Here is a 26,358-nt window from a genome sequence, read left to right as displayed (position 1 = left end):
GAAATCCCATATATCGATATCAGCGAGAGTGCCGATCCCCCCTGAGGATACTGGCCTAATGCCACACCAACAGGGAAGGAAATCGCCACCCTACACCAATGGATATCAGAGCTTCAGACCAGTTGCCCCAGCCACACATATAACTTCTGAAACAGCCCTACGCGTTTCGTCTTATTCAAGACTCTTCAGGGGCAATTTACAAATGTTGTTAATCACGGCAGCATAGAGCTGCATAGATAGATTCTTGGCGGTAGATGTGCTGACCGTCGGCAGGACCGCTCACCGGCAGCGGTGAAGCGTACTGCTCATGCCGATCTATTTAAACCTGTAGCCACTCCCCCCACACCATGCTAAGCCAATCACGCTTAGTATACAAACTCAACCCACTTGTTTGCCCACGTGTGTAGGAACATACGATTCTACATGGGCGGCATTATAGTTGTAAATTACAACTGCCGAACCCTTCTCTAACATCATCCTATATGTACTTCAACTATCCATTCAGGATATAGGGTGCTGGTTATATTCTCCACTTCTGTACATGATCCGTGTCCAATGCGTCCCCAATGAGGTTGACACGCCCCCTTCTTTACGTCACGCGCATGCGCGCGGACCTTTTAAAACAGCTTTTGTTTCTTTTCGCTGTTTCTACTGACAGGAGCTGCAAATATAGGACCGGATCCCGGGAGATAATGATTAACCAATACACAACTTCATCCTTAATCCCAGGACATTAACACACTATAACAAACAACGGGAAACATATATGTGGGAACCAGATAACTGGCCAGGTTATAAATAATAGGGAAACCTATAAACAGACTCTGATTGTACATAACTCGCTGGACCTACAGCTAAATGACTTAGTGCATCCCAAAGGGATACATTCGACAGATTAAGATACATCTACTAGATACTGTGTAACAAAGGTATACTCTGGTAAGTATAACACCCATCTCAAAACCTATCATGTATACCACTGCCTTATTAAATAACTTTGGGAAAAGGGCTAGAGAGATAGAGGGCAAAAGACCATTGGTGACATCTCAAAAATGTTGTTTTACACTAAATTTACAGATGGCAATTAAAACTGGTGTTATCTTTTTTATATGAAGCAGGTAAAATCCAGCTGCTCATTCAGCCCCTTCGGGGATACAGTATCCAATCTGTATATCCATTGAGCTTCTTTCTGTAAAATCAATCGGTCCCAATCCCCCCCTCTCACCGGGGGTTTCACCACCTCTATGACTTGGACCTTAAGGCCGGCTACAATTCCAGCATGTTTGGTTACAAAATGCCTTGCCACCGGCGTGTCCCTCTGATTTTGAATGTCACAGATGTGGTCCCTCACTCTCCTCCTCAGTTGTCTAATTGTTTTTCCCACATACAGCATGGGACAAGAACAACTCAACAAGTAAATAACACCCATAGTGGTACATGTAGCAAAATCCCTAATGGAAAACGATATATCCCGAGTGCTATTGTGGAAGGACTTATTTTTATCGATGAAGGGGCACGCTGTACATTTACCGCAGCTAAAAGTACCCATTGGTTTCTTTCCATTTAGCCAAGTTTTCTGTTGCGGTGATCTAGGTAAGTGGCTATGGACCAATCTATCCTTCAAATTTCGTCCACGCCTAAACGTGATATTGGGTGTATCACCAATTATTCCCCCTATCACGTCATCTGCCCTCAAAATATTCCAATACTTCTGGAGTATTGATCGCACTTCCTTATGGCGACAGTCATATGTCCCAATGACCCTTGCCACATCCGCCTCTTTTGCCCGTGTTCTAGGGACCAGAAGTGTAGTACGTTCTGTCCCCTTCGCCCTTCTATATGCCTTCTTGATCACTTGTTGGGGAAAACCCCGTTCTTGTAATCTAAAGGACAGTTCACGAGACTCCCTGGAAAAATCCTCCTCTAAGGAGCAATTACGCCTAACTCGTAAAAACTGCCCAGTAGGTACTCCCCTTTTCAAAGGTTCCGGGTGACAACTCCCCCAATTTAGTAAGCTGTTAGTTGCCGTTGGCTTACGGTAGACGGTCGTAGATATTCTCCCATCCCTCAACCTGGTAAGTTTTAAATCCAAGAAGGTCATATGCTCTGTATGAAACTCTGCCGTGAACCTAAGTCCTAATTCGTTCACATTCAACTGATTAACGAACTGATCAAACTGATCTTTAGTTCCCTTCCACAGAATCAGAACATCGTCGATATATCGACTCCAAAGATCAATACATTCACTCCATGTGGCATCCTCAGCATATACCACTGTCTCCTCCCACCAGCCGAGGAGGAGGTTTGCGTACGTGGGGGCCACAGGGCTCCCCATAGCCGTCCCCCCTCAGCTGGTGGAAGACACGCCCCTCAAATGAGAATGTATTCCTTTCTAAAACAAAGGACAAAAGTTCCATGACCAGTTCATTATGTGACTGCATCTGTACCCTCCGTGATTTCAAAAAATACCGAACGGCCTCATATCCCTTGGTGTGTGGAATAGAGGAATAAAGCGCCTCGACATCCAGGCTAGCAAACGCCATACCTTCCTCCAACACCACCCCCTCCAATTTCTGTAAGATGTCCATAGTGTCCCTAGTATATGATGTTAATCCCAACACAAATGGCCTTAAGATGTTATCCAAATAAATACTTGTATTTTGTGTCAAACTCCCTATCTGAGACACTATCGGCCTCCCTCTCAGGGGTTCCAGCCCTTTATGGACTTTGGGTAGTGCGTAGAAAGTTGCCAGCACTGGATGCCGAGGCGCCATAAAATCCCTCTCATTCTGATCAATGAGTCCCCTCTGGAGGGCTCTATCTAAAATATTTCTTAATTCAGAGGAATACTCGCCCACCATATCCCTTGTGATCACCTCATAACACTCCGTGTTCTGCAACATCCTCCAACACATCTCAATGTATCTCTCTCTGTCTAAGGCTACCACATTTCCGCCTTTGTCGGCCGGTTTTAAAATCAAATCATGATCTTTTTCCAATTTTAGTAGAGCTTCAATCTCCCCACTATCCAAATTCGAAAAATAGGGCAATTTTCTCCCTTCCATTTCCCTCAACTCTTCTGTAACTAATTGAAGGAACAAATCCATATGGGTAAAATCGCCCGGAGGGGGTTGTTTTCTACTAATTGGTTTTAGTGCAGTAAAGGGTCCTGTCCCTTCTCCTCGTTCAGATTCCTCCAGAAGACCCTCAAGTATCTGTAAACCTTCATAATCCGAGGGTTCTAGACCAAAGGCCTCACATTTCTCATGCATAGATTTAGTGTGAAACTTTCTCCATTTTAGCTTCCTAACAAATAGGTTAACATCCTTAACCCAATTAAAACTGTTATATTTCACTGTTGGGACATATGAAAGGCCTTTCTCCAATAGTGCCACTTCGGCTTGTGTAAAGGTATGTGAAGAAAGATTGACAATACAACTATGGTTGGGATTTCTCGTATCTCCATTTTGAGTCACCCTCCTATTCACACCCCCTTGACCCAAATAAGTGTGTGGGCGACACATCGTTGTTAATTGTCTTTCCTGCCTCGCAGTAGATATTTCGAAATGGGGGGATTTTGATCTAAAAAATGCTCCTTATTTCCACCCCTTCCACGTCCCCTCCTACCACGAGACTGACTTCTTGATGTGGGCCTGGGATTCCTTATTGTCTCACCCCCTCTACTACCAGAGGTTTCTGAATCTGTTATTTCTCCTTCCGAGGAGGAGGGATCTTTATCTCTAGATCTTCCCAAGTTGTTACTGACCACCTCGTAGGCCCTACCTTCCCTAAATTCCTGGAGGTCCCTTAGGAATTGAAAGTGTTTGCGTTCTTTGATCTGTGAACCAAATTTTTCTACCACCTGTTGTAAATATTTATCTTTACTCTCAAAGCCAGGCAGCTCTACCAATGTTTTCACTTTCTCTCTTTCTGTATTTAGTTCAGACTCTAACTTCTTTAATAATCCCTTCTCCTCCTCCAACAAAATCTGCATCAATTTCAGTGAGCTAAGTGTAACCTCTTTTTCCCACTTCTCCTGCAGACTCTTTGATCTTAGTCTCGGTGCAGGTACAAGTGTAATTCTCAGCCCCCGCGGGACAATATTATGTTTGATGTAATTTTCAAGAGATTTCACCTCCCACCAACTTCTATAATAGTCCTTATAAGATTTTGTTAGCTGTTTGAAGGGGTGGAAATAAGGAGCATTTTTTAGATCAAAATCCCCCCATTTCGAAATATCTACTGCGAGGCAGGAAAGACAATTAACAACGATGTGTCGCCCACACACTTATTTGGGTCAAGGGGGTGTGAACAGGAGGGTGACTCAAAATGGAGATACGAGAAATCCCAACCATAGTTGTATTGTCAATCTTTCTTCACATACCTTTACACAAGCCGAAGTGGCACTATTGGAGAAAGGCCTTTCATATGTCCCGACAGTGAAATATAACAGTTTTAATTGGGTTAAGGATGTTAACCTATTTGTTAGGAAGCTAAAATGGAGAAAGTTTCACACTAAATCTATGCATGAGAAATGTGAGGCCTTTGGTCTAGAACCCTCGGATTATGAAGGTTTACAGATACTTGAGGGTCTTCTGGAGGAATCTGAACGAGGAGAAGGGACAGGACCCTTTACTGCACTAAAACCAATTAGTAGAAAACAACCCCCTCCGGGCGATTTTACCCATATGGATTTGTTCCTTCAATTAGTTACAGAAGAGTTGAGGAAAATGGAAGGGAGAAAATTGCCCTATTTTTCGAATTTGGATAGTGGGGAGATTGAAGCTCTACTAAAATTGGAAAAAGATCATGATTTGATTTTAAAACCGGCCGACAAAGGCGGAAATGTGGTAGCCTTAGACAGAGAGAGATACATTGAGATGTGTTGGAGGATGTTGCAGAACACGGAGTGTTATGAGGTGATCACAAGGGATATGGTGGGCGAGTATTCCGCTGAATTAAGAAATATTTTAGATAGAGCCCTCCAGAGGGGACTCATTGATCAGAATGAGAGGGATTTTATGGTGCCTCGGCATCCAGTGCTGGCAACTTTCTACGCACTACCCAAAGTCCATAAAGGGCTGGAACCCCTGAGAGGGAGGCCGATAGTGTCTCAGATAGGGAGTTTGACACAAAATACAAGTATTTATTTGGATAACATCTTAAGGCCATTTGTGTTGGGATTAACATCATATACTAGGGACACTATGGACATCTTACAGAAATTGGAGGGGGTGGTGTTGGAGGAAGGTATGGCGTTTGCTAGCCTGGATGTCGAGGCGCTTTATTCCTCTATTCCACACACCAAGGGATATGAGGCCGTTCGGTATTTTTTGAAATCACGGAGGGTACAGATGCAGTCACATAATGAACTGGTCATGGAACTTTTGTCCTTTGTTTTAGAAAGGAATACATTCTCATTTGAGGGGCATGTCTTCCACCAGCTGAGGGGGGACGGCTATGGGGAGCCCTGTGGCCCCCACGTACGCAAACCTCCTCCTCGGCTGGTGGGAGGAGACAGTGGTATATGCTGAGGATGCCACATGGAGTGAATGTATTGATCTTTGGAGTCGATATATCGACGATGTTCTGATTCTGTGGAAGGGAACTAAAGATCAGTTTGATCAGTTCGTTAATCAGTTGAATGTGAACGAATTAGGACTTAGGTTCACGGCAGAGTTTCATACAGAGCATATGACCTTCTTGGATTTAAAACTTACCAGGTTGAGGGATGGGAGAATATCTACGACCGTCTACCGTAAGCCAACGGCAACTAACAGCTTACTAAATTGGGGGAGTTGTCACCCGGAACCTTTGAAAAGGGGAGTACCTACTGGGCAGTTTTTACGAGTTAGGCGTAATTGCTCCTTAGAGGAGGATTTTTCCAGGGAGTCTCGTGAACTGTCCTTTAGATTACAAGAACGGGGTTTTCCCCAACAAGTGATCAAGAAGGCATATAGAAGGGCGAAGGGGACAGAACGTACTACACTTCTGGTCCCTAGAACACGGGCAAAAGAGGCGGATGTGGCAAGGGTCATTGGGACATATGACTGTCGCCATAAGGAAGTGCGATCAATACTCCAGAAGTATTGGAATATTTTGAGGGCAGATGACGTGATAGGGGGAATAATTGGTGATACACCCAATATCACGTTTAGGCGTGGACGAAATTTGAAGGATAGATTGGTCCATAGCCACTTACCTAGATCACCGCAACAGAAAACTTGGCTAAATGGAAAGAAACCAATGGGTACTTTTAGCTGCGGTAAATGTACAGCGTGCCCCTTCATCGATAAAAATAAGTCCTTCCACAATAGCACTCGGGATATATCGTTTTCCATTAGGGATTTTGCTACATGTACCACTATGGGTGTTATTTACTTGTTGAGTTGTTCTTGTCCCATGCTGTATGTGGGAAAAACAATTAGACAACTGAGGAGGAGAGTGAGGGACCACATCTGTGACATTCAAAATCAGAGGGACACGCCGGTGGCAAGGCATTTTGTAACCAAACATGCTGGAATTGTAGCCGGCCTTAAGGTCCAAGTCATAGAGGTGGTGAAACCCCCGGTGAGAGGGGGGGATTGGGACCGATTGATTTTACAGAAAGAAGCTCAATGGATATACAGATTGGATACTGTATCCCCGAAGGGGCTGAATGAGCAGCTGGATTTTACCTGCTTCATATAAAAAAGATAACACCAGTTTTAATTGCCATCTGTAAATTTAGTGTAAAACAACATTTTTGAGATGTCACCAATGGTCTTTTGCCCTCTATCTCTCTAGCCCTTTTCCCAAAGTTATTTAATAAGGCAGTGGTATACATGATAGGTTTTGAGATGGGTGTTATACTTACCAGAGTATACCTTTGTTACACAGTATCTAGTAGATGTATCTTAATCTGTCGAATGTATCCCTTTGGGATGCACTAAGTCATTTAGCTGTAGGTCCAGCGAGTTATGTACAATCAGAGTCTGTTTATAGGTTTCCCTATTATTTATAACCTGGCCAGTTATCTGGTTCCCACATATATGTTTCCCGTTGTTTGTTATAATGTGTTAATGTCCTGGGATTAAGGATGAAGTTGTGTATTGGTTAATCATTATCTCCCGGGATCCGGTCCTATATTTGCAGCTCCTGTCAGTAGAAACAGCGAAAAGAAACAAAAGCTGTTTTAAAAGGTCCGCGCGCATGCGCGTGACGTAAAGAAGGGGGCGTGTCAACCTCATTGGGGACGCATTGGACACGGATCATGTACAGAAGTGGAGAATATAACCAGCACCCTATATCCTGAATGGATAGTTGAAGTACATATAGGATGATGTTAGAGAAGGGTTCGGCAGTTGTAATTTACAACTATAATGCCGCCCATGTAGAATCGTATGTTCCTACACACGTGGGCAAACAAGTGGGTTGAGTTTGTATACTAAGCGTGATTGGCTTAGCATGGTGTGGGGGGAGTGGCTACAGGTTTAAATAGATTGGCATGAGCAGTACGCTTCACCGCTGCCGGTGAGCGGTCCTGCCGACGGTCAGCACATCTACCGCCAAGAATCTATCTATGCAGCTCTATGCTGCCGTGATTAACAACATTTGTAAATTGCCCCTGAAGAGTCTTGAATAAGACGAAACGCGTAGGGCTGTTTCAGAAGTTATATGTGTGGCTGGGGCAACTGGTCTGAAGCTCTGATATCCATTGGTGTAGGGTGGCGATTTCCTTCCCTGTTGGTGTGGCATTAGGCCAGTATCCTCAGGGGGGATCGGCACTCTCGCTGATATCGATATATGGGATTTCAGAGTAAATGTATTCAGAACCAGGATCCCTTGACATGCGCACATACTATATAGGGAGTGAGGGTATTAGTATATAGGGACATTTTGAATATCTTGGTCCCCTTCATACCTATATCCCTAGTGTACCAATGGACTAAGGTACACATGTATATTGGCTTTATGAACGTCAGGTTGGCCGATCAATATTAACGTTCTACCTTTTATATATACAGTTAGTTTTTTAAACTAAATTAAATAAAGGTGAAGTTTTATACAAAAATTATTTTTTTTTTTGTTTATACCCTATCTTAGGGATCTAGGTCCTTTCAGTGAATTTATGTATGAATGATAAAGCAATATACATATGTGGCAGAGTGATGATGAAAGTCATATCCATGCCATCATTTGCAGAAAGGTGGCTTTGATTTAAAGTAGGTTTACTTTATCAACAGCAAAGATCACTGCAGTAATATTAGTAGTGAGCATGGTGTCTAAATGATGTAGCTATTCTCAACACATCATGCTAGGGAAATATGAAAGCTACAGGTAAAGTCTGCAGGGGGGGGGGGGAACTGCTACATAATGCAAAATACAAGTCATATTGATAAGAAGAAGCGTTATTCCTCTTGTACACATACATGGAAGCTTGTCTTGAAAAGTCACATGAAACTACAGGATATAGTGTTTTTAGTTATACACAGCACCAATTAAATCCAGTAAAGGATAAATGCAAGATATTCAATATAGATGTTTCGGTGTATCCCACCTTTATCAGCGAATATTATATGTGTCAGGAGCCTAGTTGAGTGAGAGGTGCTGTGCAAAGCATCATATGCTTTGCCATAGCAAATATTTAGAAGATGTTTAGCCTTTTAAAATAAAAACAATGTATATTTTTTATCCTTAAAGAGGACATTTCATCACCTCCACCAACTCCAATTCTTTGCATCCCTCAACAGGTGCAACTTCATTGATTTTGTTGGAGCTGAATTTTTTTTTTTTTAGATCCCATCATTCAAGAGCAATAATTTCTGTTCCCTGTCGTCCGTACCAGCGGCACAATGTGGGGTATTTCTGCCCCTGTGTGCTGGTAGGACAGGCGGATTTTTAATTAGCCAATCAAAAAGCGTGGCTGGCCCTATAAGAGGGCACAAGAACCTCCCCTCTGCGTGTTTTTTTCTGTCCTGTGTGGACAGAGGACAGGTGGAGGACTTGTGTCCTCTTATTGGGCTCAATAGGGTTACTTACCCTTTGAGCACTTTTCTTAGCTTCTTACTCCAGGGCCCTTCTTGATTGAAGGTCTATCTTCTGGCCCTGTTGAGGGAATTAATGTTATTAGCCTGTAAGTGGCTTACCCCCCCCTCCTTCCTCCATCCTCCTTCCTACCTTCTCTTCTCCTAGGCTGCCTTCTGCTGCTGCCGGTGAACCTGTTTGTTTCATCTTACGCCGCATCCCCGTCCTCCGGCCACTTCGCTGATGCGGTGGCTGTATTAGCTATGGAGCGGCAGCCGGAACTAAGAGTTCCCGGCGATGTTTCGCGGCGACCGCTGGCCGGGTGCGCACTTCCGGTTGGGAAGCTGGAAGTACGGCGGCGCCATTGCTAGTACTGGCGCCGGCGGTCTCCAGGCTCCGGCAGGGCTCTGGCCGCGTTTTGGGCCAGGAATTGGCCTTAGGAGGCTGAGGTAGGTGCCCTTGTTGGGGCTTGCTGAGGGGGGGGAATCTTGCCTTTCTAACCCTGTTTGGGTTAGACTTTTGGAGCTGTAGCTCCGCCCATTTCCGGCCGGGTTAAAGGTCAGGCCGGCCGGCTAGCAGTTACCTTCGGCTTCCTAGTGGCGCTGAAGGCTGGGTATTGTGTAACCCTAAAGCTCCTGTTGCTTCTACTGCTGTTTCTACCAACTTGTTGGATGTCACCTTGCTATCCGGTCTTCTGACCTGGTAAGATCTACCCTTTTTATTCTTGACATGTCTTGGTACAAAGGTTTGCATGGTCTGTTCTCTCTGTAGGATATGTCATCCTCTACTACCCCTCTGGGGGATTTTAGGAGGAAAGCTACTGCTAAAAGGAAGCATCTTTCCTGTTTTGACTGTGACACACCGCTCCCTGATGGTAGGTAGCGGCTTAAAGGGTCATCCTCTCTGGGGTACCACTGGTCCTATAACCCGCCTATTATTTTTAGGCTACGAATGGGCCCGTTGTCGCGGTTGCAGAGGCCCTCCACCAGAGGAGCCCTCTCCCAGAGATATGATGGCCTGGGTCAAGGAGATGGTGAGTTTGGGCATCGCTCGGGTAAATGTAATTCCCTTGCTTGTACTCTCCTTTTATTTTTTTGCAGGATGATTCCCTTAAAGGCATACAGTCTACCTTGTCTCAGCTCACCAAGAGACCATGCACTGAGCATCGTTCCTCGTCCCTCCCTCCCCTGGAACATCTACGGGTGGCAGAGGATGATTCCTCCGAGGACGACTCAGTAGTTTCCAGCAGACCTGTGTTCCACTATGAACAAACAGGCAGGCTGCTGAAGTCCATCCGGTCTACAGTGGGCCGAGATGTTGACGGGGAAGCCTCCATGTCTGCCTCTGGGGGACATATTGCCTTCCATGCGGACGCCACGCTGACCGACCTTATGGGGCAGCAGTGGAAACAGCCAGAGAAGGGACACTCCCTTTCCAGGATCTTTAAGACCTTGTTCCCTATGGATTCGGCTCAATGGGATTCCTGGGGGCCTCCCCCGAAGGTGGATCTAGCCGTGGCGAAGTTGTCTCGTAGAACCCTGGTGCCCCTTGAAGATGGATCAAATCTTCAGGATCCTCTGGATCGTAGGGCTGACGCCACATTGAAGAAGGTTTACTCTGCTTCCTCTGCCCAAGCTTCAGTAGCCATAGCCTCTACCACTGTGGGCGATTTTCTACGTAGCCGCCTAGCTACCTTGGAGCGGGATATTGATTCCGGCGTGGACAGGGATGACATCTTGGCTTCCATGAAGAATGTTCATAGGGCTGCAGATTTTTTGGCGGAGTCTTCCCGCCATCAATTAAAAATTTCAGCCAAATCGATGGTGTTGTCTACTGCGGCCCGTAGACTCCTGTGGCTAAAGCCTTGGCGTGCAGACTTCGCATCCAAGGCTGCTCTCTGTGCTCTCCCCTTTGAGCCAGGAAGAGTGTTTGGCCGAGGCTTGGATACCATCATGGAGGGATTAGCAGAAGGTAAGGGGAAGTCCTTACCTCAAGCTTCCAGGGGCAGACGTGCCCCCTCTAGAGGCAGAGGTTCGGCCTCCAACTATAGACGCCCGGCTCAGCAAAGGCGTTCCAGATATCGCCCTAGGGGAACTGGACGAGGTGCTTCCAGGGAAGACACCAAGAGGAAGCCGGAGTTTTGATGCGGGGCAGCTCCCTGTGGCCCCCCTTCCTGTGGGAGGACGTCTTTCCGCTTTCTTCAGAGCATGGGTCACCCATATTCAAGATCCATGGGTGTTAAGAATTATACAGCACGGGTATCTTATCAATTTTCAGCTTCCACCTCCAGATCGGTTCGTTGCCACCAGAACCCTTCCACCTTCTCAACAGGCCAGTCTAGAGGCCTCGGTCGCTGAGTATGTTGTGAAAGGCGCCCTAGAGAAGGTCCCAGCCTCAGACCTCGGTCGGGGAGTTTACTCCCCCGTCTTTCTGGTCCCCAAAGTCACCGGGGGCTGGAGAATGATAATAGACCTGAGGTACCTCAATCGCTTTATCAGGAAGAGGTCATTTCGTATGGAAACCGTGGATTCCGTGACTGCTTTTCTCCAGCCAGGAGATGTGATGGTCACCCTCGACCTGAAGGACGCCTACCTTCATGTCTCTATTGCTCACTCCCACAGGAAATTCCTCAGGATTGCCGTTTCTATGGCCGGCCACAGGGAGCACTTTCAATTCACAGCTTTGCCATTCGGCATCACATCCGCCCCCCTGGTATTTACCAAGGTGATCGCTCCGGTCGCCGCGGCCCTCAGATTGCAGGGTCTCTTCATCGTTCCTTACCTAGACGACTGGCTACTAAAAGCTCAGTCTCCTGCTGCTCTCCTCCAGCAGCTCAACCTTGCCATCAGCTTCCTACAAGAGTTAGGATGGATCATCAACTGGGAGAAGTCCGAAATCGTTCCATCCACACGGAGGAAATTCCTCGGGTTCATAGTGGATTCAGAAGCGATGCAGATCTTCCTCTCCAGCCCAAGGAAGGAAAGGATCCAGGCCAGTGCACGTTTTCTATTACACACCCGGCGGGTAACTATTCGCACCGCCATGAGAGTCCTCGGCCTAATGTCATCCTCGGCCAGAGCAGTCCCTTGGGCTTTATGGCATTTGCGTCCCCTGCAGATGGAAGTGTTGAGAACCTGGAACAGGTCTCCACGGGGACTGCACAAGAAGATCTGCTTTTCTCCCGCTACCCGTCTTTCCCTCAGATGGTGGATACACCTGAAAGACGGAAGGTCCACGGTCCCGACATTGTGGACCCTGTTGACAACAGATGCATCCCAGTGGGGATGGGGAGCCCATTGCCAGGACAAGACTGTACAAGGACGATGGAGATGTCCGGAGCTGGGGTCATCCAATCTCAAGGAACTCAGAGCAGTGTACCTGGCCCTAGTACACTTTGCCCCGGAATTGAAAGGCAAGTCTGTCAAGATCAGGTCAGACAACATGACGGTGGTAGTCTACATAAACAAACAAGGGGGCACCAGGTCACCAACCTTACTGAGAGAGACGAATCTCATATTCACCTGGGCAGAGAAGAATCTGGTCCAGTTATCCGCTGTTCACATAAAGGGCTCCCTGAACATAGTAGCGGATCATCTGAGTCGGGGTATTACCGTATCAGGAGAATGGTCTCTCAATCCAGACGTATTCCAACAGATCGTCCAGAGATGGGGTCTCCCGGAGGTCGATCTAATGGCTACCCGACTCAATGCCAAGGTAGGGACCTTCTGCTCTCTATACCAGGAGGACAATCCCTTGGCAGTGGATGCCCTGTCCATCCCATGGAGGTTCAGGCTGTTTTACATATTCCCTCCAATTCCAATCATACCGAAGGTATTGATCAAAATAAGACAGGACCAAGCCTCGGGAATAGCCATAATCCCGTTCTGGCCAAAAAGGGCTTGGTTTGCTCAGCTCATACAAATGAGTCAGGGCATATATTGGAGGCTTCCCCCTCTCCCAGACCTGGTAACCCAAGGAGAGCTGAGATGCCAGGATCTGAGGAGACTCAACCTGACAGCCTGGAGGTTGACCAGTCCCTATTGAGGAATAGAGGACTGTCACAAGCCGTCTTGATGACCCTATCCAGCGCCAGAGCGGATTCGACTAACAGGAATTACCGTCGAATTGGTAACATCTTTAATGCCTGGTGTCTGCAGCATCAAGTGGACTCCACTGATCCCCCGACGGAAGCGATCCTGGACTTCCTTCAAGAAGGACTAGACAGAGGTCTTGCTGCGGCCACACTCAAGGTACACGTAGCGGCCCTGTCCGCCTATCTGGGGAGGCGTTTGTCTCAGGATCCTTTAGTGAGCACCTTTATTAAAGGAGCAACTAGGCTGAGACCGGTGGTGAACACCCCTGTCCACCAATGGGACCTTATTCCGGTCCTGAACGCTCTTTGTGACCAACCATTCGAACCCCTGGAGGATGTCTCCCTTAAGTTACTGACCGGCAAAATGGCACTGCTATTGGCAGTTACAACTGCCAAAAGAGTTAGTGAGCTACAGGCTTTATCTGCTGAAGAGCCATATACTATTTTCTTTTCGGACCATGTGCAGCTTAGGTTCCTCCCAGGGTTTCGTCCCAAGATACCATCCGCTGTTAATAGGAACCAAACAATTTCCCTTTCAGTATTTTGTCCTTCCCCCTCTTCACCTGAAGAGGAAAGATGGCACAAGCTGGATGTAGTCAGATGCCTGCAAATTTACCTGCAGCGCACTCGCCCTTTTAGGCAGGCCGAAAACCTGCTAATTAGCTATACGGGGAAAAACAAGGGCGCCAAAGCCGCCAAAGCTACGATATCCCGCTGGGTTTCCGAGACTATAAAGGTCGCCTATACCGCCCAAGGGCTGCCGGCCCCATCTTTTCTTCATGCCAGGGCAGTGTCCACCTCTCGAGCTGAGAGGAGTGCGTTGTCTTTAGATCAAATATGTGCAGCTGCTTCCTGGGCATCTGAGTCCACCTTCATTCGGCATTACCGCCTGAAGGACCAGGTGGCAGATTCCTCTGCCTTTGCCCAGACCATTTTAAGCTCAGTCATGGAATAATCCCACCCATCTTGGGGCCTACTTGCTATATCCCCACATTGTGCCGCTGGTACGGACGACAGGGAACAAGTGATTATGAAGATAATCTTGTTTCCCTTAGTCCTAACAGCGGCACAAGATTTCCCACCCTGGGAATCATATCTTATGTATAAAACTGTGTATAAATATGGAGGTACTTTTGTATTGACACGCAGAGGGGAGGTTCTTGTGCCCTCTTATAGGGCCAGCCATGCTTTTTGATTGGCTAATTAAAAATCCGCCTGTCCTACCAGCACACAGGGGCAGAAATACCCCACATTGTGCCGCTGTTAGGACTAAGGGAAACAAGATTATCTTCATAATCACTTGTTTGTTTCAGCACAGTTATGTGCTCTGCAATCAGATGGGCAGTCCCGGTGTAGCTACCCCTGCCTAGGACTGCCCAGTGCCCACTTGTCATTAGAGCATAATTGTGCTGAAACTAGCAGAAGTTATTGCTCAGGAAAAGTGCAGTCTAGAAAAGTTTCAACTGCACCTATTGATGGATGGAGTAGGTTGGTAGAGGTATAGGTCTTTAAAGTTAATGTTGTTTTCCACTATTATCTAATTTAATGTTAATTTCTTCATTAGGATGAACTTCACTCATCAATATAAAAAGCCTGGTCTATACAACCCTACCTTAATGATGGAGAAAATGGCTATAAAACTCTCTTCAATTCTTCTAATCCAACAGCCTCTTCAGCATTTAATACTTTATGGACCTGCAGTACATTCTTTAAAGTATGTATGACAAGCAAAACAAAACAAAAAATTAAACAATGTGATAAAATCCTATTAATATTATAAATGTGAAAGTTTGTGAGTTTGGATGTTTGTGGGTTTGTGTGTTTGGATGTTTGGATGTTTGTTCCTCAATCACAGCCAAATGGCTGGACGGATTTAGGTCAGCAGCACCTCTTCACTGAATAAATCATCCCTGGTGCTGTACATCCTGTGCCAGCCCTGCAAATGAAGCATAGACTAGCCTACCATGCCGCAGGGCCAAGACGCCTTGTAGTGGCCTCCAGGTAGGGCTTGCTGTCTACGGGGATTAGGGGCTTTCACAATGCATGGGGGGGAAGGAAGAGGGATGTTGGGGCTCCGTGGATAAACAGGGTTGTTGGTGGGGGGGGAGGGAAAAGGGATGTTGTGGGTCGGGGATGAAGAGGGTTGTTGTTGAAGGGGGGGAGGGGAAAAGGGATGTTGGGGGTCCGCGGATGCAGAGGGTTGTTGGGGGGAGGGGAAAAGGGATGTTAGAGGTCCAGCGGGGAAAGGGGAGCCAGGTATTCAGGGGTGGGCCCGCAGGGAACTGTGGTAGGGGTGCAGTGGGGGGTGATTTGCATATCTTCAACCGGCAGGGGCAATTGTCGCAAGCCGCGAAGAGGGGACGGTGGAGCGTTCAGGCAGGACTGGCGGCAAAGGGTGCGCCACGGCGGGGGAGACACATGGGGGGGGTGCGTTGAAGATGGTGGGCCCGGGCGTGCGCGGGAGGTGGGTTGCGCAGGGTGTCAGGGGGCAGCGGACGAATTCGCAGGTACTGCTAGTACTGTAATAAATATAAAATTTCTATCACAAATGCTGCTTTTCAAAGTCCTGTTAATTGCCTCTATTGTTCTGTATGACTTTGGATGGAGGCTAGATCATGGAATAAAATGTAATGGAATATCTCCAGTCTACAGCCTTATTACCATTTTGCTACATTTTAGTCAATGTAATGTTTCTATAAATTATTGCATTTCTTGAGTTGTCTTAATTCAATGCAATCTGAATAATTTTAAATATATTTTTTAAGTCTTAGGGCTCCGTCATTTTTGACCTACATTGCTAAAACTAACAGTGGTTCCAATGCTCTATATCGCTGGTTCTTCTCAGATGGTAAAACCAATCAAACAATTATTGGTAAACAGAAGGTGATTCTTTTTGTTTCTAACAATTCTATTACAAATTATAGTCTATGTATTATGTGTTCATGCTGAAATGTTTCTACATAACTAAACAATATAGAATTGCATATACAAAGCCTATAGCCTGATGCGTTTTACCAATGTGTATATAATGTATATAATCCTCTATATGAGTAATAGTGTGCCACTTTCTTGCCATGTCACCAGTTTATGGCCAATACAATGGACATTAACTGACAGATGTAGCTGGAGCCCCCTCAATTGGGTGTCTTTCAGCATTCACCCCAATATAAAAAAACAAGATAGAAGTTTTCTGTGCATCTTTGCATGCAGGACTTCCATTACAAAAGTGTTAGGGAATTGCTAGGACAGCAATTCCCCAGTAGTTGGTGTTTGAGTACTATGATGACATAAAAGAACAGAACACCTGTGTATGTGCAGAGATGTTATCACATATAATTCCAGATCCTATATATTCTAGTAGTTTCAGATTTTCAGAAAGTAATGAAAGGGAACTATAATAATATAAAGGCAAATCTGAAATGTAACTTTCCTTCAGCTAGTTAGATTTATTTATAACAACTTGTTTGTTTTTTATCTATTTACTTCTTTCCAGTTAAATCTAGATATTGAAAGTCCATGCTATTTGACTGTAAAAGTAGAAGCGGAAAGTCCTGCAGGACGCCTATCAGCAAGCATGAAAACCCTTGTTCAGTATTCCATATCTGATGTGACAGTGACTACACACAGAGCAATTGTTGGCCATTTTACCACATTCATTATTAGTGTGGAGCCTTACCAGCAGTATGTTTTGCAAATACATTTTGGAGATGGTGAAAGAATCCGAGTCCAATCACAAGAATTTACTAAGGGTTGTTTACATAAGCAACATTTTTGTTCTGTTTTTGTACATCTTCACAAATATGATCATGTCGCTTGCTATAATGTGTCAGTGAATGTTTCCAACTTAGTCAGTACAGTGAAGAAGATAGCAGAAGTTACGATTGAAGAAGCTATTCACATTGAATTGTTAACTCCACCTTTAATAGAAGTAGGCGGCTTCATCAACGCTACTTTAAATCTGAAATCTGTTCCAGGGGTTTCATATTTATGGACTATATATAGTCCATTCCATAACCATTCTCACCTGGGAAGGTAAGGTCATTGATACGTTTATAAAGGCATATGGGTGTATAAAATAGGGCCTTATATAAGGGTTGTATGTATCTAGGGAAAATTCAACTTTTTTTTTTTTTTTTTACAATTTTCAATCTGACATTTTATCAGTCTGGCTGATAAAAATAACATTTTTTTTTATTAGTGAGAATAATGTAGATTTCTGACTAGAAAGCAAGTATTTCATAAGTATTTAGAAGAAAACATGGGTCTATAGTTATAGAGGACCTTTCATCAGCTCCACCAATTCTAGTTCTTAGCATCCATTAATAGGCACTGCTCCATTGACTCCAACATAGTTGGAATTTTTCCACCTAGCCTCCACCATTATACAACTTTCTTGTTCCTGCCTGACACCGCCCTCCCAACAGTATAGATCCTAAATATCATATAAGACATCCAAACTGTCAGCATTGATTTCTCAGAAATGGTGGGAGCTAGAGAAAAATTCCAACTGTGCTAGAATCAGTGGAGCAGCACATATTAAATTATAAAGAACTGGACTTGGTGATAAGTTCTCTTTAAACAGCAGCGTGGATGCAAAAATGAGGACAAATCTGTAAAAGTTTTTTTCTTTTTATAAAAACTTTAAAAAAGTAGTTATATTTATCTTGCATCACAATTTTTATGCTGATCATGACATGACATGAGTGCTAGCCAATAGTATTTCTTCCACCTACACTATAAACATGCATGTCTTGAGAGAGAATTAACCTACTTGCATAAATTTAGCTCCCACAGAAACAATGTATGTCATATATTGCGGCTCAATACGTAAGTCCTCCAATATTTGCTGTTAGAGAAGAGCCACTACAACCTCATATTAGACAGTAGGTCTATTTAGTTGAAATTGGGTTTGGCTAGCTTTTATCTGATGTGTATGGCCAGCTTTATACAGGTTGGACAGCTGCATGCAGCAGCAGAATTACAACAAAATGTAACAAAAAACAAACAAAAATAGTATGTTTTTGTTAAAGCCTTAATATGTAACAATTAGATTGCAGTACTTTACTTTCTAGATAATAACAATATTGTCCACTTATCTAATATACTAATTTTAAGTAAAACGTTTTTTTAGATTTACTCATTTATGATTCCATTTTGTTTTTCAGCTCTATAAGTTTAATTACAAATGTTTCCGGCATGCATTACATTACTGCATCAGAAAGTCGTAGCCCACAAATCCAGTCACCTATCAAACGTATAAAAGTCTTAGATGCCATAAAACATGTCACAGTCTTTATTGAAAGTGGAATTGATCATGCTAATCTTATAGAAAATGCATGTGGATCTTACTCAACTGAACCAATACAGTTTAAAGCACGTACTGATGCTGAGGCCAATTTCATATTTGATTTTGGTGATGGGACCCCCATTGTGCATGTCAATGGGAGCATGCAGGCATTTGGATTTGGTGCATCAGTCTCTCACAAATATAGTAAAGGTAATGTCAGAGTTGTTCACCATACTGGTCAAATGTTTTGTACTGCAATGTAAATGAGAAAGTGAAATTGTCAAGTGAGCCAATGAAACTTGCCAAAATAGAGTTAATGGATATTATAACAATATTGAATCTCTGTACTATATTCTTATGAATGAAGTAATTTCATACAACACAACGATTATTAAAGTAATTGTTATGGAAAATCCTGGTAACAGTCCCCATAATACAGTTATGTCCTCCACTTTTACATGGTTTAGAGATGAAATGCTGAGTTTGGTGTGCCTTAAAGGGTACCTGAGTTGAAATATCTAAATAGTTTTGCTGCATAAATCTTCATCTATGGTGTCCTATCAGTTTTTCTGTTGATAGTAATTACATTATGGCTGCAGCACATTTTACATGTCTCTCTCATGCTTCAAATAAATAGGGGTCTGCACTCCCCCTATCTTTTACCTCTGATACTATTTTTACTTATACTTCTGCCAGGAGTAACAGTAGAATAGGAAAGAAATATCTGAGAAAAGCCCAAGAGAACATAATATAGGAGATCAAAGGAGGCTGTATTATAAATATATTCAGCTAAAAAAAATCATGACCCAGGCATAGAGAAATCTATGAGCACACTCAGGAAAAATACTTGATGTCTGTGAATAGTATGCCATCTGTAATCACAAAAGCAGTCAGAAATATATACAAGTATGTAGAAGACTTTTCTTACGTTGTAAACTAGGAGATGTGCAGAATGTTCAGTCTACTGCAGAGAGAAAGCATTTTGCAGACATGCCGTGAGGAAAATCAACCCCTCCCCTCTCTATTCACTGTGTGAAGACAGAATAGCCCCTCCTTCTTCCACACACTGTGAAGCTCTTTTAAGACTAATGTATCTGTGGATGAGACTTCCCTAGGAACAGGGAGTATACAACAAGTAGAGAGAAACTTAAAGGCTTGAATTTTAGAGAGGTTTTTTTTTAGGCAGAAAACATCAACATTTTTAAAATAAAATGCATTCAAATTTTATCCAACCTCACATGTCAAATAAATGAGAATACATTGAAAAGTTTGTAACTGTTTAGTGGGGGCTGTAACAATAGCAACTGCTAACTGCATCACTATGGGCAAGTGTTCAATATATAATTATTATTATTATTATTATTATTATTATTATTATTATTATTATTATTTTCTTTTATAGTTGGCAATTACATTATTAATGTTGTGGCACTTAATGAGCTATTTACGGCCACAGAGGAGATTGGCCCTTTTTACGTACAGGATGCTCCAGCAGGTTTGTCAATAATGACAAATTCTAAAAAAGTGTATAAGGATGACATCATATTATTTAGTGCTATACTCCAAAGGGGGACAAATGTGTCATACTTATGGAAGATAAGTGATCAAACAATCTACAACAACAGCGGTAAGTTTCAACATGTTAATTCTCTGTTATGTGATCGATTTAGATTGATTGACTTGGCAATAAAAGACTATATTCTCTCTTTCTTTCTTCAGGATCAGAGATTAGTATCCCATTTTCCAGTGTAGCATCTTATAATGTAACAGTGACCGTATGGAATAAAGTGGGAATGCAAAAAGCTTGGAAAATTGTCAATGTTTTGCCACGAAAGAAATGTATGTATGATGTGTGTGCTTTTTTTTTTTTAATTACAAACCATAATAACATAGTAAAGTTACATCAGATAGATCCCAAATGTTATTTTGTATAAAATGTTAAGTGAATTATTATAGATTATGCTGATTAGTTTGTACATTTTTGTTTATATTTTTATTTTACATGTTTGTTTAGCTGTATTTGTAAGTTCAATTGATATACAGTCCTATGAAAAAGTTTGGGCACCCCTATTAATCTTAATCATTTTTAGTTCTAAATATTTTGGTATTTGCTACAGCCATTTCAGTTTGATATATCTAATAACTTATGGACACAGTAATATTTCAGGATTGAAATGAGGTTTATTGTACTAACAGAAAATGTGCAATATGCATTAAACCAAAATTTGACCGGTGCAAAAGTATGGGCACCTCAACAGAAAAGTGACATTAATATTTAGTAGATCCTCCTTTTGCAAAGATAACAGCCTCTAGTCGCTTCCTGTAGCTTTTAATCAGTTCCTGGATCCTGGATAAAGGTATTTTGGACAAACAATTCGCGTTCAGTTCAGATTGATGGTCGCCGAGCATGGACAGCCCGCTTCAAATCATCCCACAGATGTTCAATGATATTCAGGTCTGGGGACTGGGATGGCCATTCCAGAACATTGTCATTGTTCCTCTGCATTAATGCCTGAGTTGATTTGGAGCAGTGTTTTGGATCATTGTCTTGCTGAAATATCCATCCCCGGCGTAACTTCAACTTCGTCACTGATTCTTGAACATTATTCTCAAGAATCCGCTGATACTGAGTGGAATCCATGCGACCCTCAACTTTACCAAGATTCCTGGTGCCGGCATTGGCCACACAGCCCCAAAGCATGATGGAACCTCCACCAAATTTTACAGTGGGTAGCAAGTGTTTTTCTTGGAATGCTGTTTCTTTTTGGACGCCATGCATAACGCCTTTTTGTATGACCAAACAACTCAATCTTTGTTTCCAAAATGAAGTTGGCTTCTCCAAATGTGCTTTTGCATACCTCAGGCAACTCTATTTGTAGCGTACGTGCAGAAACGGCTTCTTTCTCATCACTCTCCCTGACAGCTTCTCCTTGTGCAAAGTGTGCTGTATTGTTACCGATGCACAGTGACACCATCTGCAGCAAGATGATGCTGCAGCTCTTTGGAGGTGGTCTGTGGATTGTCCTTGACTGTTCTCACCATTCTTCTTCTCTGCCTTTCTGATATTTTTCTTGGCCTGCCACTTCTGGGCTTAACAAGAACTGTCCCTGTGGTCTTCCATTTCCTTACTATGTTCCTCACAGTGGAAACTGACAGGTTAAATCTCTGAGACAACGTTTTGTATCCTTCCCCTGAACAACTATGTTGAACAATCTTTGTTTTCAGATCATTTGAGAGCGGGCTGTCCATGTTCGGCGACCATCAAACTTAACTGAACTTGAATTGTTTTGTAGAAAGAAATGGTCCAAAATCCCTTCATCCAGGATCCAGGAACTGATTAAAAGCTACAGGAAGCAACTAGAGGCTGTTATCTTTGCAAAAGGAGGATGTACTAAATATTAATGTCACTTTTCTGTTGAGGTGCCCATATTTTTGCACCGGTCAAATTTTGGTTTAATGCATATTGCGCATTTTCTGTTAGTACAATAAACCTCATTTCAATCCTGAAATATTACTGTGTCCATCAGTTATTAGATATATCAAACTGAAATGGCTGCTGCAAACACCAAAATATTTAGAACTAAAAATGATTAAGATTAATAGGGGTGCCCAAACTTTTTCATAGGACTGTATGCAAGAAATATTTAATTTTGCCTTTCTATACAACTCAAGACAAGATTTTAACCACATTATAGAAAAACAGACACGGTCTACACATTCCAGTATTGCACATTGATCTATTCTTCTCAGAAAAATCAAAAAGTTAACAAAAGGTTATTAGTTTACATTTGGGTCAAGGTGTACAAACCCACTTGCTCCTTCACAGTAACCTCTGTATAGTCGGTATTATCTCTAAAGTTTATGGTGCCACCTGATGACCAGCACAGCTCAGCATCCACAGGGGGAGTGACTAGCAGTCCAACAGTACCACTGCCATAAAGCTAGGACCCCAGGCTCTGGGCCACCTAACAGAAACAGCATCGCAGCAATGGGAGGCACCATGTAGTACCATGACATATGAACAGACCTCAAGAAGTTCAGCATACCTTTTGGTCTCAGTCAATGGACTGAGAGAAAGTAGGTGAATCACTTCTGCACCCTCCCTGTACATCAAAATACAAATAAGTTACAGATGTCAGAATATGGAGACTTTAAGAATAAATTTTCTTTGCAAAGTTTTTGATTTTTCTTAAGGGGGTTAAATGAAAATAAAACTATGTAAATCTGGAATCCCCAGAATTGTACTGAAACATAGAATACAGGTTACATGTTGGTTTGGTTGCACAGGGAATACCGTAGAAATAAAGCCCATAATTAAGCTGAACAAATGTACTTTTTCTACAATTTCACAGCGTTCTGAATTTTTTAGAGCTTCCTGGTACATTGTACAGAATAATAAATGGTACCATTATGAAGAACAATTTGTCCCGCAAACAATAAGCCCTTATATGGCACTTTAAATGGAAAAATAAAAAAGTTATGGGGTCTTTGGGGAAGACCACTGCTTGAGCCCGGGTGAGGAGAGTATCACTGTTTTTTGTTTGATCACCTCCAATCATTACAGAGTTTAATAATAGTTCTCCCCGAACCCAAATTTTTACAATATTTGCAATGAACCCTGTAGTGGACACTATAGGACATTATACTGTGTGAAGGGGCCACTATGGGACATTAACTGGTGTGAATGGGCCACTATGGGACATTAACTGATGTGGCTGGGCCACAATGGGACAGTATACTGCATGGAGGACTGCTATGGAAAATAATACTGTGTGGAGAGGCCAAAATGGGACATTAACCTGTGTAAAGAGACCAGTATGAGACATTATACTGTATGAAGGTGTCACTATGGGACATTATACAGTATGAAGGACACTATGGGACATTATACTGTGTGGAGGGACCACTATGAAACATTATACAGTATCGATCTTCTATAGGACATTATACTTTGTGGAGGGACCACTATGGGACATTATACAGTATGGAGAATCTATAGGACCTTACACTGTGTGGAGAGACCACTATTGGACATTATACAGTATGAAGCCTTTATGGGACATTATTCAGTGTGTAGGGGCCACTATGGGGCATTATACTGAGTGGAATAGTCACTATGAGACTTCATAGTGTATATAAATGAGGCACTTTACCATGTAGGGGTCCTGGTAAGTGTGCAGTATGCCGTGTGGGGGTGGAGGGCGTTTGAATCAAACATTTGCTATGAGACTCAATCTTTGCTAGTTATACTCCTGACAATACCATTCCAAACAATATTCAGACTATGACCCAATGTAGTAAAATGCAGCCAAAAAAACCACAGCAAAAAACACACTGCTTTTTTGTCTGTATTATTTTTTACCAAGCTTTTGCTCCATTTTCCTCTGCACTTTTTCTTCCCCAATTAAATCTATAGGGGAAACACATGCAAAAATTAACACGCTGCGATTTTTAAAAACTCAGATTTTCTGCACCTTTTTTTCTGCAATATATGGGTATGAAATGATATCTCATTCACTTTGTTGGTACTGTTAAATGCAGCATTTTATTCTGCTGCATTTCTTCAGCAGTCAAACACACTGTTTCAGCAATAGAGGGCCTTAGCCTTACTGACAAGTCAGTTTTAGGAGACAACAGTTATACTTGAAGTACTTGCCGAAGCTCATAATAGTTTGAATGGTCACTAACTTTTCATCCAACTCTACATAAATCAACAGTACAAGTTAAATATATGACACTTTGTAAAATATTTCATCAGACAAAAATTCTTCTTTCTTCACTTCTCTTTTTTTTTTTCCTGCCCCTTTCTCCATGCTAAACTGACTTACCATGTGAAATATCCTCTGAAATTTGTATTGCTATATCAAGGTGGACTGTAAAACAGAGGTGTCATGTTGTATCTCACAATGGAAGTCTAGTGCGTTCACATGGAGTAACGTGCCGCGTGATGTGGCACGTATACGGCGTGTGAGAATTTGCGCGCCGTATACGCTCCATTGATTTCAATGGGAGCCAGGATCGTATACGCCGTGTTATTTTGCGGCCGTGATTTTCCAAAATAACGCAGCGTATACGATGCAAACGTCCATTGAAATCAATGGGAGCATATACAGCGCGCAAACTCTCACACGCCGTATACGTGCCACATCATGCGGCATGTTACTCCTTGTGAACGCGAAAAGAGAAAGCAGGAGCCCAGTGAGAGAAATGAGAGAAATAAACACAGTACAGATTAGTACTTTTCTACATGTGCTATTTGATCTTGCTGAAGTTTCTTTGATTTAGGCTAGCTCCACAGTGCAGAAATAAAGCTCTTTTTTTTTCAGAATTTGCTGGTGTGTTTTTTTGAGTCGAACTGTAGCCAGGAGTGGCCACAAAGGGAACTGGCTTTGACTCAAAAAAACGCAGCAAAATCTGCAACCAAAAAGCAGCCTTTCCATTAAGTGGATCTTAGGCAAAGAAGGTGTTAGATAAGCAGACTTCTCCTGTATGTGCTATCTATACATCATAGCAGCTATCAGGGAGGACTAAATATTAGAGATGCAATTAGAAAATAGAGGAGGAAGCACTTAAATGCAGAATTCAAGTCAAAAATATAGGCAAAATGGGCAAAAATATTGTTATTCTTCGTGCACACACACATGTAAGGTTAGGTACTGTTGAAGAAGATTGATGATAGACATTTTGTAAAAATATAAAGGGGATGTATCAATCCATACCCCCACATGGTTCGCTGGTCAAGCTGTCTTTACACTATATTTATCAAATGTGACTTTTTTTTTTAAAGTCTCAAATTGTTCCAATCTCACTCAAGTGGAGTGACTTCTTAGAAGTGTTAAGCCAGTTGCACACGACTTTGTTCCACCTGTTCACTGGCCGTGCTTCCACAGCCCTTTCATTCAATGAATAGAAGCTGTGGAAGTGAGGCCGCAAAATCAGACGGAAATACGACCTATTCCATATTTTGCAGCTGAACTGTTGGCCCGCACATGGGACCAATAAAATTACGGTCATGTGTATGGACCCATAGAAATGAATGGTGAGTGTTTTGATATCCTGGAAAAACCCATTCATTTGGTTGTCTTCAAGGGGTTTGAGACTTTTAGATGCTTCAAATTTAGTGAAAATCATGCAACATTTGATACATTTACTCCAATTTACTCCAATGCAGACTCCATCAAAACTGATTTAAAAATATCACTTTGTGCTAATCCCCGTCCATAATTTATGCAATGTTTTCTGTTTTTCAGCCATATACATTTATACCAATGGGACAGTTTTCTCAACGGACACATTCATTAATTTTACAGCAAGGACTGAGGAGTCAGGACCTTTGAAGTTCATCTGGCAGTTTTCAGACAGATTATTTGAAAGAACATTCCAAAGAAGTTGTATTAAAAGGCTCACTGTACCAAACAGGCATGTAACACATTGGTTTATATATCACATATTAACAACATAGTCATTTGAAATTATTTAATTTCATATAGTAAACTTCTATCAGTCTGTCACAAGTGGTACCTACATCCCAGAAATTCAAGATCAAACTATTTTTAGGGCTATCTAAACTGATAATCTGACAGGGGGTTTGTTGATTTAATTGACTTCAACAGACCTTCTTATAAGGTTCTGAAACATCTGGTTGTCAATTTGCCAGATCCAATATAAACATTTTTGCATGCCATACAAAATAGTAGCTGTTTGTTGGCCCCATATGGTTATTATGGGTAATAGATTCAAAAAGGTATTACAGATTCTGCAAATTCAAGTTATTCTTTGTATAAGGCCTTGTTCACATCTGCCTAGGTAATTCCATTCGGGGGAGTCTGCATGGGGACCCCCCTGAATGGACTATCGAACGCACTGGCAAGCAGTGTGCAGTGAAAGCACACTGGACACAATAGACTATAATGGGGTCCGTGTGTTCTACGCGCACTGCCCGCACGGAACATGTGGACAGAAAAGTAGATTG

At 42.8% G+C, this 26,358-nt stretch overlaps 1 protein-coding gene across 1 annotated transcript in view; it reads left to right on the top strand.

Moving 5' to 3' along the window:
* The window catches only part of PKD1L1 (polycystin 1 like 1, transient receptor potential channel interacting), a 194,435-nt gene that overhangs the window by 21,935 nt on the left and 146,142 nt on the right, over positions 1-26,358 (top strand). The window contains 7 exon segments of the mRNA XM_075271991.1: positions 14,664-14,813; positions 15,865-15,982; positions 16,593-17,131; positions 18,265-18,596; positions 19,789-20,013; positions 20,106-20,225; positions 25,637-25,805. Coding sequence (XP_075128092.1) covers positions 14,664-14,813; positions 15,865-15,982; positions 16,593-17,131; positions 18,265-18,596; positions 19,789-20,013; positions 20,106-20,225; positions 25,637-25,805 — 1,653 coding nt within the window.

The sequence above is a fragment of the Leptodactylus fuscus genome, chromosome 4 (genome assembly GCF_031893055.1).
Source record: "Leptodactylus fuscus isolate aLepFus1 chromosome 4, aLepFus1.hap2, whole genome shotgun sequence".
NCBI lineage: Eukaryota > Metazoa > Chordata > Amphibia > Anura > Leptodactylidae > Leptodactylus > Leptodactylus fuscus.
The sequence above is the reverse complement of the archived record's forward strand: the minus strand, read 5'-3'. Positions and strand labels throughout refer to the sequence as shown.